The 14,274-nt window shown below is 40.5% G+C and overlaps 1 protein-coding gene across 1 annotated transcript in view; it reads left to right on the plus strand.

Moving 5' to 3' along the window:
• Nucleotides 1-16: 16 nt before the first annotated feature.
• The window catches only part of LOC130554339 (potassium/sodium hyperpolarization-activated cyclic nucleotide-gated channel 2-like), a 73,488-nt gene continuing 59,230 nt past the window's right edge, over nt 17-14,274 (plus strand). The window contains exons 1-3 of the mRNA XM_057333905.1: nt 17-1,954; nt 3,845-4,849; nt 6,525-6,948. Coding sequence (XP_057189888.1) covers nt 3,879-4,849; nt 6,525-6,948 — 1,395 coding nt within the window. The 5' untranslated portion in view covers nt 17-1,954; nt 3,845-3,878. The remainder of the gene's footprint in view (nt 1,955-3,844; nt 4,850-6,524; nt 6,949-14,274) is intronic.

A 14,274-nucleotide genomic window follows, 5' to 3' on the forward strand; every position in this document is an offset into this window, starting at 1 on the left:
CTCTCCCTCTCCCTCTCCCTCTCCCTCTCCCTCTCCCTCTCTCTCTCTCTCTCTCTCTCTCTCTTCCACACATTCAGTGACTTTTTAATTCAAGGCAACTTTTTTTTTAACTTATTTAAAGTTGATGATTTGTTTTGTAAATCATAATAAAGAAGGAGAAGAAGAATGTACCTCTGCTGATGATGAAACATTTCATAAAGTCTGTCTCCACAGATGACAAACACACGTTGACTTGAGAGTTTCTGTAAAATGTTCGGAATGTTCAAGGGCGTTTTATGAGTGCTGAATAGGGGCATGGGTAAGACACGGGTTTACTGTCATCTTTAATTTATAGTCATTTTAAAGAAATTGTGTTTTAACTGGCCTGTCATCACCATGAACAAAAAAATATGAAAAGAGTTTTAAAGGGCTCATGCCATGTTTCTTAGAATTAAACTTCTGGCTCAGTAAACAGCACTGATGGGTTAAGAGGTAGATGTCGGTCTAATCTTGTTATTGCTGCACACTAAATATGTTTTTAGAAATTTTAGCATGATCCTAATTTACTTCCATCACGTGATAGATGTTAGCAGTGGTTTGTTTGTTTTTATTCTGTTATTATAAGACAGAACAGACGAATTTACTTGAAGCCATAGTAACTGTGACAATAAACTAGCTTACATATCAGTGCAAGGCCACTTAAAGGGACAGTTAATCCCAAAACTAAAATTCTGTCATCATTTACTCACTCTCAAGTTGTTCCAAATCTGTATAAATTCCTTTGTTCTGTTGAACACAGAAAGATATTTGGAAGAATGCTTGTAACCAAACAGTTCTTGGACCCCATTGACTCCCATAGTTGGAAAATTGCTTTATAAATGTTCTGTTGCTTATAAATGTAAATATCTTTCTTCTGAACACAGAAGATATTTTGAAGAATGTTGGACTGCGAACAGTTCTGCGGCACTTTTGACTACCATTGTCATTTTTCCTACTATGGTAGTCAATGGTGGCCAAGAACTGTTTGGTTATAAAAAATATTAAATATAAAAAAATATTTATACAGATTTGGAACAACTCGGGGTGAGTAAATGAATTTTCATTTTTGGGTGAACTGTCCCTTTAAGTGTCTCTTGGCCTTACACTGAGATGTAAGCTAGTTTATTGTCACCGTTATGAATGCCTTCATGTAAATTCATCTAGTCTTTCTGATCTACCTGAAAATCCCTAAAATGTACTCCTTAACACTGAGACCACAGACACGATAAGCGCTTCCTCATGTGCTGCTTTTCTTGAAATGGATTAAAGCTGTAAAATGTGTCTGCAGAGATGGCTCTCTTCTGCCTTTCTCAAGTATGAACTTGCTGTAGTTATTACAAGAAACGCGGTGTAGAAGCGATCTCGACACTTCTCAAAGTCCTTAACCCAAATTATTGTTGTGTAGCTTGGATCAATTTTAAACAATTGTAGACATGAATGACCTCTCACACCGTGTGACTTGTGGAGGTGTTGTCATTATTTTTCTAGCACGATTAGAAAAATAGATTTTCTGAAGTATAAATCTCTAAAAAACGTTTTTTAAATGATCTCATAGCAATCCCAAGTGTCTGGAAAGGTTTTACACACACAATTCCTCTCACGCCTTCAAAAGATCTTTTCAAACTGTGTACCTTTTAAAATCGCAGGCACCTTTTTTGGAACTTTGCCTTTTATGCAAATGATCCCTAAAGCATCACACTTAAATGTGTCATACCAGGAAGTGAGTGCCGGCATTCTGTCCTGCAGACAGAGAGAGAGAGCTAGTGCTGGTCAGGTTAAACACTTCCCGAGTGGGAAGCAGACAGTGCAGTAGGGAGCATGGCGACCTCAGTGACCTCTAGAGGATAAAACGCCCCATCACTGAAGGGACACGTTGCTTTTCTCTTTGCTGGGCTCAGACAACCTTTCAATGTCATTGCTTCTGGCTGTTCTCAAGGTAAGTCTTACTCTCCGCACCATACGTCAGCATCAGGCAGGAGAACGTCACATCTTCAGGCTTCTGATAGTCTACATCAATGGTATTCAAGGATGACTTTCTCTCTGTGTGTTTTGAAAGATGCTCATTGAAAAGGGAGAAATGTGATTTAGCAGCTGTGGTTTCATGCTTGTCACAATAAGCTTTTTTTGTCTCTATTGTTGATGTCATGACTGTCTTTGTTATGGGTTGATTCATGCCTTAATGTATTTATTCCGTCTTTGAATTGAATTTGCATGGGATTTTGTTTTTACATTTCACAGCGGCACCTTGCATTCTATGCTTGGTACAATATAAGTGTGAGATCAGTTTGAGTGGAACACCCGGGAAGTCTTCAAATTAAACTTCACATTTACTTATATGGGTCATATCTTTATTTCACAGTTTGATTTATGGTTTTCTTAAATGCATTCAACAGGTTCTTGCAGATGAGTGACCCCAGCAGTTGTCCAAAACGGTTGTGTTAGTTGTAGTGTAGTTATGTCGCCAACAGGTGGCGGCGCACTGCAGTCTGATTGGACCTTTGAAAATGTCAATTGAGCGCATCCTTTACTGCTGTGACGTCATGATGTCATGACGACAACTTTATGCAAAAGTACCAGACTGCTTATGCCACAGAGAGTTCAGATTTATGTGTGTGGCGTAACTCGTGCATACGGTTGAACTTGATCTGATTTATGTTTTTAATGAGAATACATGGCTCAATTATTTGTCCTATTTCGAAATCGTACTAGGAACATTCTTCGGATAAATAACTAATAATAATAGCAAATAAAAAAGCTATAATCATTACGTCAGCATTTTACAATTGAACTCTGCAAGGACGAACTAATGTTCCCTTCTGTCTCACTTTAGAGTCTCTTTCAGTGTATTTTGTATTTAAGGTCTGTCAGAAGGGGGCGATCTTAAGTTGTCAAATCTGTTCCCATGTTCTGTAGCTATAGTAAACATAGATTATTGAAAGTGGATAAACAAGCCATAAATTGTATACATTTATCAACCATGAACAGGTAAGGGTCTGAAGACATAATGCAGCCTGTTTAATACTTTAGTATTAAAAATCAGATGTATTGATCCGCCTTATATTGATCAGCAGCCATATCACCCTATAGGCCAAGACCGGTTGCCCACTGAAGCTAAGCATGGCTGAGCCTGGTCAGTACCCAGGATGGGAGACCTCCTGGGAAAGCTAGGTTGCTGCTAAAAGAGGTGTTAGTGAGACCAGCAGAGGGTGCTCACCCTGTGGTCTGTATGGGTCAAAATGCCCCAGTATAGTGATGGGGACAAAAAAGCACCGTCGTTAAACCGAGGTCCTGACTCCCTCTGGTCATTAAAGATCCCATGGCACTTCTCGTAAAGAATATAGGGTGTAATCCCCTTGTCCTGCCCAGATTCCCTCCCCTGGCCCTTGTCAACAATGGCCTCCTAATAATCCTCACCCGCTGAATTGGCTCTATCTCTCTCCTCTCCACCTATAGCTGGTGTGTGGTGAGCGCACTGGCTCCGTTGTACCGTGGCTGCCGTCACATCATCCAGGTGGATGGTTGAGGAGAGACCCCCCTCATATGATTGTAAAGCGCTCAGCAATACACAATAAAGCGCTATATAAATGCCTCGTTCATTCATTACATGGATATGGATAAGTATTTTTGATAAAACGACCCAACAAATAGTTAATAAACTGAGAGTCGTTTCATTTGGTTGGAAAGTCACGTCTCTCTCTCTCTCTCTCTCTCTCTCTCTCTCTCTCTCTCTCTCTCTCTCTCTCTCTCTCTCTCTCTCTCTCTCTCTCTCTCTCTCTCTCTCTCTCTCATCACCACTGCTGCTATCTCTGATTGGTTTCACACTAAGATAATTACACACCCAATCTGATCCAGTGGATGACATGGACCGGAATGAGCCGTCGCCCGGTTCAGATGTCGCCATGAAGAACAAATCTGCCCATAACAGCACAGCCGGGCACAACTGCACCGGTAACATCGCCCCGAAGAGTTGCGTGGAGTCAAACCCCGATGCCAACCTGAAACCCAATCACGTCGCCATGGAGGAGGCGGATGAGGCGGAGGAAGAGTCCAAGTTTCATCATCCTCGACTGAGGAGAGCCGGCGGAGGAGGAGGGGGAGGGAACAGCATCCGGATTAAAAGCTGCACGCCAGGAGGAGGAGCCGCGACAAGGAGCTCCGCGCACCTTGAGTCCAGTGCCACAGATGCGCGCCCGGGTGAAGCTGATGCTGCGGGTCGCCACGACACCGTCAAAGGTAAAGCGTCAACCGTAGTGGCCAGCGTGACCGTGGAGCCTTGTAATGTTGCAGGTGAAGCCGAAAGCAACACGCCAGCGCCGGTTTCCAGCATGAAATGCAACAAAAACGGAGAATGCAGGCGGGACTCCGGTACGGGGAGCCTGCGGTCCATCATGTCCAAGCAGGAAGGGAATAAACGGGCAGCCTGCAATTCAACGACCAGCATGGACGGAACCACCACTCCCATCGGCTCCCTGACTCAGGACGCCGGCACGACGCCCGTTTCCAGCGGAGTCCCGGAGAAGAAGGACTCGAAAGTGTCCTTTTCCAACGCCCCGAGTCGGAAAGCCTCTTCCTCCATCCACGGCACCCAGCAGCAGCCCCGGAACTCGGTGACGTTTCTCAAATCCGAGGATGGTCCTCAGATCGTGGCCGAGGATAGCGACACCAGGGACAGCCAGGCGAGCTTCATGCAGCGGCAGTTCAGCAGCATGCTGCAGCCCGGGGTGAATAAATTCTCTTTACGCATGTACGGGAGTCAGAAAGCGGTGGAGAAAGAACAGGAGCGGGTGAAATCTGCGGGCAACTGGATCATTCACCCCTACAGTGACTTCAGGTGAGAGCTCAGGGTGGTTGCAGAAAGTTTTAAGAGTTTGCGCGGCATTCTAAATCGCACAGATCCAAAATATTGGAACTGCATGTTTTAAACATTACAACAGTGAGAATAACTCATTTCTCTCCAAACTTTCTGCTTATTGTAAGATTTAAATGAGATAACTAATCTCATATTTTTAACGTGGTTTCTGACTTCTGGATCTCACATGAGTAGCCATTTTCATCTAGCATTACAGTTGTATTTTGAAGGTACAGTGTAGGCTTAATGTAAATTTAACAGACATTTTACGGTTAAAAAACACAAGTGATCTCAGACTATACACATTGTGCCCCAATTTTGTCTGCCCTCTTAAAATGCTGGGTCTTTTCAACCCACATATGGACATTCTTAGGTTCAACCAACGATTGGGTTTGTCTATACTTTCCCCAACCATAGGTTGAAAGAACCCATTCGCTTTGGATAAAAGCGTCTGCTAAATGACTGAATGAGACTAAATATGAAATAACCCATACTGTGTTTACGGTGTAGATATCGTGTTGCGTTAGATTTTGATAGAATGACGTTCGTGAATCAAATGTTCTCAAGTTTCAGTCACCGTACATGTATTGAGTCTTACTTATAGACTCTTAAAATACTAAAGCAACACTAAGCAGGGAGGGCACCAATGAAGGCAGTGTAAGTGAGGGTCAAATTTTCAGTCTATAGGAGTGTTGTATGTTTTCATGCGCGCGTGAGTTCACTGATTGTCACTGTGGTTTCAGCACCACAGTAAGCAGACAGCGCCACGATCAGTTCAAACACACGTGCTCGATCACTTTTCATTGTCTTTAAATATGATTTGCATCTCATACTATTGGTTCCTTCTCTGAGTTATTAAACATCAAGTCGTATTCGTTGCTTCCGACAAATGACATCGGAATTACAAAACGCCCCAGAATTCGCAACACATGTCACGCAGTCGTGGACATATATGGCGTGATGGCACCTCTCCTTTGTCTCTTTGACATTGAGACTTGATTTGCTCTTGTTTACGTCATGCAATCTTTAGGTAAACATGTTTTATCGATCGAAATCTGCATGCTGTTTCCGTGCATAGGAAATAAATCAATTAGAGCTGTCGGCAGAGACAGAGCATGCGTGTTTTTAAGATTTACACGCGTTTCCAATGTCTATCTTTAGATTTAAGATCTCCTTAAAGACGTTTAGCCGCGCAAACACAGTGGAAACGTATCCTGCCGTTCTGCACGAGTTGCATCACTCTCCAGATATGAGTCAGCATGCGCCTTGGCGCGCGCTCCTGTGACCTTGAGACGAACATGCGTGAGAGCGCCACGCAGAAACACATCACTTCCGCATTTCAAGCCTCCAGGCATTGACTCGCACCAATCCTAGCCTCTCATGAGCTTCATTTAAAGAGTCTAGCGAAGTTCAAACGCTGTAGTCCTTCCTACAAGGAATGACATCTCTATACCACACTGCATTATTGATTTTTGGTCATCTAAACATTAAAATGGTCAAACTACATGAAAAGCATACTATTAATATTATTGCAGTATATAGTATGCATGTTACACACAGTCATTAAATTGAAATATAGAAATATAGAAATATAGAAATATGAACATGAACTCTTTATTTTGCTTTGTGAAAAGCTCATTCTTCTTTTCATTGACAGATTCTACTGGGACTTTTCTATGCTCCTCTTTATGGTGGGCAACCTGATCATTATCCCCGTCGGCATCACCTTCTTCAAGGAAGAGACCACCACGCCCTGGATCATCTTCAACGTGGTGTCCGACACCTTTTTCCTCATGGACCTGGTGCTGAACTTCCGCACAGGCATCATTATCGAGGACAATTCGGACATCATCCTGGATCCCAAGACCATCAAGAAGACGTATCTGAGGACCTGGTTCGTGGTGGACTTCGTCTCGTCTATTCCAGTGGATTATATCTTCCTGATTGTGGAGAGGGGCATGGACTCAGAGATGTATAAGACAGCTCGGGCCCTGAGGATTGTGCGTTTCACTAAGATCCTGAGTTTGCTGAGGCTGCTGCGTCTCTCTCGTCTGATTCGCTACATTCATCAGTGGGAGGAGGTATGTAATTCATTTAACTGCACGGAACCAATCGGTGACCAATAGCATGTGATTTGTTGTAAGTAATTGAAAATGCAAAATAAGTGTGCACATCCAGAACCGCAGCAGGGCAGTAAACAAGAAAGAGATAAAGGTCAGCACACTGAAATTCAAGCGCCAAAGAACTTTTAAAAATGTTTTATTATTATAATATATAAAGTTTTATTTATAGTAAAATTTTGCTTCTGTGTGTGGACATTTATCTCTCTTTTTTATTTCTACTAGGAACACTTTGGCTTTACCAATTTTTACCATGCCAATGGTTTCCAAAGGAAGATAAAGCTTTTAAATTGAAATTTAGATTTAATAATAATAGTAAATCAAAACAGAATGATGATAAATTCACTTTTCTCTTTATAGAAATTGCAACTACCCGATAAAGTGTCATAATGATTTAAAACGGATATAATGATATAAAACCATAAAAAAAACTACAGGACATTTTGGTTGTTTACAATTATAGGTTGAAATATTTACACCCGGTTGTGTCACATAGCTACATTTGGACAGTAAACAGCCGACTGTATCGGCCCCAGTGTGAACTCAATGTGCTCTGTGTCAAATCTGAATGAAATATGAATGTGTGTGTCTGAGAAGATGGGGGTTGGCGTTCTCCCGGTAGATGTAAATGGAATTTGGATGCTTATAAATGTTTGATGGAGTTATAGAGGGCGTGAAATTGGTCGAAAGAAGCCAGTTCTAGTAGCCGATCAAAACCACCCAGAGAGAATCTTAAGACTTAGAGCCCATGAGACTTAATGGAGCTCTCAGCTATGCGTTATGTAGGTATCGACTTTACCTAAGAGTTAGAAAATAAATGAATGTGTGTAGCATAGGACAGATCACTTGGTCTTTGAAGAGTTCAAAGAATTGTTGCGAACTCTTCTGAAAGGAGAAGCATGTGAGATGCATGTGAGGGTTTAGTTCCCAGGGAGAAAACCTGAGGATAACAGAGTATTGCATTGGAGCTCGTTGTTGTTGAGACAAAAATCCAAATATTAAAGAGATCTCGTGTGTGAGTTTTCTATGCTGTGGTCAGAGAAACTAATAGAGAGCAGATGGTGAGTTTAACAGGGCTTCATTGATCACAGAGATGATGTTGGATCTCTTGTCAAGAGCTAAAGGTCCAGACAGACTCGAGCAGAGTTCTGATCGGGCCGTCTGTATTTAAAGCAAAAGCAAAGTCAGTCAATGACTGCGTTTGCAATGGCATACTAACCATACTGTTAACGTAGTGTATAGAATTTCATTGAGGATTTTCATTACAGCTGAGATTTTTACCATTTTAAATTGAGATGCACCGATACTAAATTCCTCCACCGATACCGATTATTCAGAGTGATATCTGCCGATTCTGAAGATGAAATTAATACTTATTCTTCTGATGTTTTTAATTCATTTTATGACTATTAATATTGAACATCAAACTGGTAATGTTTCTTTTGATTGACAGGTTATATCGGCCCTGATCATCGACTGTTTTTTTTTAAATTGCAATACCGATTATTGGCCGATATATCAGTGCATCTCTAATTTTGAGTAATTTCACGACTGGACTGTGTTCAAGACATTTGCAAAAACACCATGTGACCATTGTTGATCGGGTGTGGGGTAGGACGCTTTTTTCACAGGAACGTTTTTCCAGGACTAACAAAAGATGTTGATTCAGCGACATATAAATGTGTCATGGTTCTGCCCACCTTGTCTTGCTTTTCTTGGCCTAGTGGCAGAACCATGATAGAACCTCTTGTTTTATGTGGAGAGTGACGTTTTGTCCCTGTTGGTCTTCCACTCTCCGGTGTGGCGTCTTTTTTCCCGCCCTTTCGTCTCCTCGTTATTGTTTGTTAATTAGTTCATGTCCTGCACCTGTCCCCTCTTGATTTATCCCCTTTATAATGCCCTTGTGTCTTCTGTCTCGTGCTGGTTCATTGTACTGTCGTGTGTGTGTCACATGTGGTGAGTTCCTGTCTTGTCAGTGTAGTTTAGTTATTTTGTATTTAATTCAAGTGTTGTCTTAGTCTGGTTAGGTGTAGTTAGTCCTTGGTGTCATGTTTTATACCCTTGTGTTTTGTTTTGTTACCCCCACGTGGGTCTTTGTTTTGTATTTATATTTTATTAAATGTCTTGTTAACCCCTTACCCGCTGTCTGCACTTGGGTCCTCTGTCATTGTCTCCGTGTCCTCACCACCCACATTCATGACATAAATGTATCTATATCACAAGGGAAGCTGCCAGAGGAAATAAAGATCTTCAGTAATACATTCATTTGTTTCAAGACAAAGTGCTTGTAATTAACGCTGACAGCTCGGTGGCATTTTAATCCCTTAATAATTTGCTTAATTAACATTTTAATGTTTCCAGTATGATCATCAGTTGCCCGGAAAAAAAAAAAAAAACATAAGGGTCTTGCGCTCGGGGGCGTTTTTTGGATAACTGATGATGTGAGGATAAAACATTCCCAGAAGCGATACATTTTCTGTCTGTCATTGAAAACGATGATTCTTTAAAATAAATCAAAAGTGCTGTGGTTTCTCAGACATACAGAACGTTTCTGTTGTCCATCAGTGTTTCTTGACTCATAGTACTAAATGGAGTAGTTCACCTCAAAACAAGCCCTCATTGACTTTCCATTGTAGGAATGCAAATTGGGGGCTTATTTTGAAGTGAACTACTCCTTGAAAGTCGGTATGAAATGGAAGTAAAGCTCATATTCTTTTCCGTATCATGATGTACTGTATATTCGAGTGAAACTGGTTTGGAAATGAGAGAAAATGACTTGATTTCCCACACCGAGAACTGATTGGATCGTTGGAATTTGGGCGTTGCTAACAAAATGGAGGCAGATTTGAATGCGAGTTTGCAGTCAATCATGAAGTATTATTCCCCACCGGACTCACCATCGGCAACCTCCCACGAAGAAAGCTCCGCCCTCGCGTCGTTCCTTGTGACAGGAAGTGATGAGAAGTCCTTTCGAGGGGGGCGGAGCTCAACGTTTTTGATTAAAGGTTATGGGGGCACATGAATAAAAAAAAAAATGAAGTGCACAAATAAGTCACTCATAAAAAACACTACCATATTCCATAAAAAATAAGATTTTTAGATTTTGATTTCATGCCGTCTTTAAGTGACTGGATGGATCATCTGGGTGTCAGTATTTCAGTTAGGAGGAGGGGCTGATTTGATCTATTTTGAGGTTTTGATTGGTCATTTGCCTGCATTGTGGAAGGAGACCTGTGCTGGTCCAAGAACATTCTTGTTCACTTTCTGTTCAGCTCTTGTGGAAACTGCAGTTAAAGGTGAGATGAAATTGTAGTGTAGCAAAAAATGTGTGTGTGGGGGGTAATCTGTATTCACAACATTCAGTCCATTCCCCCAAATAACCTCCTATCAAGACAAACTACATAGTTTTGTAACGGTTTCAGCACCACCGGCCACGCCCCCCATGTCGTCACCGCCAGCTCGCTTCACCCGTTCCCTCTCCCCGGAGTTCTGAACTCAGTTTCCCAGAATGCACCGCACATCCACCATTTTTGATTAGTCCACACCTGCATCACATCATCAGGATTCTATTTAAGTTTGCACCTTTTTGTTCTTCCCTGTTCAGTCTTGTTGTCTTCACTGCAATTCATTACCCCGATAAGTATACTTACCTGTTTTTGAAATACTTACTTGTTTTTGAAATACTTACTTGTTTTTGAAATACTTACCTGTTTTTGAAATACGTACCTGTTTTTGGATATTCCTGTTTTTGAAATACTTACCTGTTTTTGGATATTCCTGTTTTTTGAAATACTTACCTGTTTTAGTTCGCATCCGCATCTTTCTAGCTCTCCAGGGTTAAATCTGCGTGGCAAAGCTGCGCGAGACACTGGACCACATGAAGCGGATTCATATACTTTTATTTCATTTCATTTTGTCGGTACACGATCCGGGATGCCTGCACGATCCGTTCTGCGCATGCGCATAATGACGTAGTAAACAACGTCACGGTTTCCCTACACTATTGGTATCAAGCATGCGATGAAACACTTGACGGCCAGACGGCACAACTGGCGGCATATTTTTGTAGGCTACGTTGTGTTTTTCATTTAACAGTTCATGGCGGGTCTATTTTGATGTTTTAAAATGTAGCTTACGCTATGCATTACGATGTGTTTACGTGGTTGCCAATCCAAAATAATAAAGGAGTTGTTACATGAACATACACGATTTTGGTTACATGTGGAATAAAGTCTGAGTCTTGAGAGTCTGTCACTGCAAACCTTCAGTTTCCTCCATACTCCCCTTTGCGATTCATTGCTGCATGGCATTAGGCCTACTTAACTTGCTGTGTTTCGATCAGAGGTCAGTAGTATTGTCAAAGACGGTTTTTATTAAAATCTGCTAATATTAGTTAACTTTAAATCGACTCGTTTTGTATTAGTATGGGTCTATATATAGGCTAATATATCTATCTATATAATCTAAATGAGGAATAATCCCTTCAATGGTGTTTACAGAACACAATAAGGAACATAATATGCATTTCTGCCTAGACTATCTGCACTTACATGAAGAAAGAACTACAAACAAGTCTGGGGAAACGTTACAGAGTATTTCAACGCATAGTGTGCACACAGAAGTGACATGAGACCAGAGGTGGACAGTAGTGAAAGTCGCGGTACAAAGGTGCTCAAGCGTGGAACAGATCGTGCAGTGTCGTCGCTAAACAGAATTGTCTACTACGTCATTGTGCGCATGCGCAGAACGGATCGTGCAGGCATCCCGGATCGTGTACCGACATCGTCGCTAAACAGAATTGTCTACTACGTCATTATGAGCATTCGCGGACGGATCGTGCAGGCATCCCGGATCGTGTACCGACACATTTCATTCAAAATTCGCTGTTGTGGTTGTTGGGTTACCACATTTTTTTCCACAAGTTTGCTTCTGTGTACATTCCATGAAGTGAACCAAGACGAATTCAGAGTTTTGCTGCGTGAGACACTGGACAGTACGCAGCGGATGCATATAGGCCTACAGTGCAGTGATGTAGTCAAAGTGAAAGTGACCTATTTGTCAGATATGTTGATCAAGGTTCAGTCACTGTGTAGATTCCACAGAAAAAATCATTCAGTGTATGCTAAAGATTCTAGTATTTTATAAAACGTTTTTACTGTGATATTTAGGACTGGTACATGCGAACGACGACAACTGAGAGAAATGCTGACAAAAATACAAATTAATTAAGCCATCACGGGGTTATTATTATTATTATCAATAAATGCACAACAACAAGCTTTAATGTGCAATTGGAACGAAAGTTTTTTCCTTTATGAAAAAAGGATAGCCTACACCTAGCCATCTTAAGCTAAATGATCAAACAAAAATAAATGCTAATTGTTTAGACTTACGGAGCCTCAATACAAATTACAACGGAACACAGCGAATTTTGAATGAAGTAAAATAAGTAGGCTATATGAATCCGCTTCGTGCTGTCCAGTGTCTCGCGCGGCTTTGCCACGCAGATTTAACCCAGATGCGGATGCGAACTACATTAATATTTGTGATATAAAAAATTATATGAAATGCGTTAGGTTTCACGAGGAAAGTCCAGTCTAGAACCTGCCCTGTACGGTTTGTGGACGGTTGTTTAATGAGAGAAATTAAACATACTTTAAGGATCCCCACTGTAGAGCAGCGGAGGACTTATTTACGTCTAAATAATAATAATAACCCTGTGATAGCTTAATTAATTTGTATTTTTGTCAGCATTTCTCTCATTGTCATCGTTCGCATGTGCCAGTCGTAAATAACACAGTAAAACGTTTTATAAAATACTAGAATCTTTAGCGTACACTGAATGATTTTTATTGTGGAATCTAAACAGTGACTGAGCCTTGATCAACATATCGGACAAATAGGTCACTTTCACTTTGACTACATCACTGCACTGTATCCGCTGCGTACTGTCCAGTGTCTTGCGCAGCNTGAGCAGAGTTAAATTAATGTTGCATGTTAATAGCCAAATTACCCCATAACGTTTATTTATGCTAGTTTTGATCAGATATATAATAAGAAATAACTTATACTGTAGTTAGGGACAAGTTATGAGAAACAGTTATTTAATTATTTCCTGACAGCATGTCTGTAAAGTTATGTATTTATAATTCATTAACAATTTTGGGTCACTCAGGTATGCAATAAGGTTTACAGGTTGTTGCTTTTTACTAAAAAGTCTCATGCAGTTTGCAAAGTAAATAATAATAGGCTATTGAAATCATTTAAATGTGCAATTATTTAATAAGAGATCACTTGTTGTAATATATGCATTAGACATAAACACTGACTTTACTGGCGTTGCTTATGTTTATATTTTGCCAGCACAGTTCTTATGCAAAATAGTTAGTTATTAAGATAAATTAAAAACACATGCAGAAATCCACAAGAAACATTTATGAATATACTGACAGAAAAAAAACAGAACAGTTGGAACAGTTTTAGAGATGTTTATATCTTTTGATCATTTTATAATATTTCTTCCTATAATACAACATATAACACGTACATCATGCATTTGGGTCCGTGTATCATCTGATCATTTGATTATTCCATTCAATATAACAAACGGAAAAAGAAAAAAACAGTCGATATTTCGTTTTTCCGTTTTTCTGTATGCACAAAAATAAAAAAAACGATGTTTTTCTTCTTATTTCAGCCTTAAAAGGGAAATCCAATAAATAAATAAACCAAAACGAAATAACGACCCTAATTATAGTTTTTTCATTTTGGGGTGATTTCCCAGGGTCTTCTAAGCGCACGCTTTGCGCATGCGCAATGTACAGCCGCTTACCGGGATCAAGTGCATGCGAACTTGCGAAGCTCGAAATGGAAATGAAGGCATTTGCATATGCTTTGTTTGTACTTTTCACTCCCACTAAAAGAGTCACACTGAGAGAGGAGGACATGACGATGAAAAATATTTTGAACAATGCCTAACGTTCACATACAATACTTTCCAGAGCTTACATGCGAAATTTGTTAGCATTATTGCTTTTAATATGTGACATTTAAGTAAACAATTAAGTAGCTGGCTTGCAGCAGCAAAGGTGTAAATCCATAAAGTACTTTTGTAATTTATAAGTTATGTGATGCGAACACGTAGTAATCATGATAACTGATCGATCGCGAGATTGGTGAAGAGCTCTAGGCGCGCTGCCGCGCTCGCAGAAATCCGTGCAACATCACCAAAAAATGAGAAAAACAGTAATTAAGTTCGTTATTTCGTTTTGGTTTATTTATTTATTG

This window comes from Triplophysa rosa, linkage group LG5, assembly GCF_024868665.1.
Source record: "Triplophysa rosa linkage group LG5, Trosa_1v2, whole genome shotgun sequence".
In the NCBI taxonomy this organism is placed as follows: Eukaryota; Metazoa; Chordata; class Actinopteri; order Cypriniformes; family Nemacheilidae; genus Triplophysa; species Triplophysa rosa.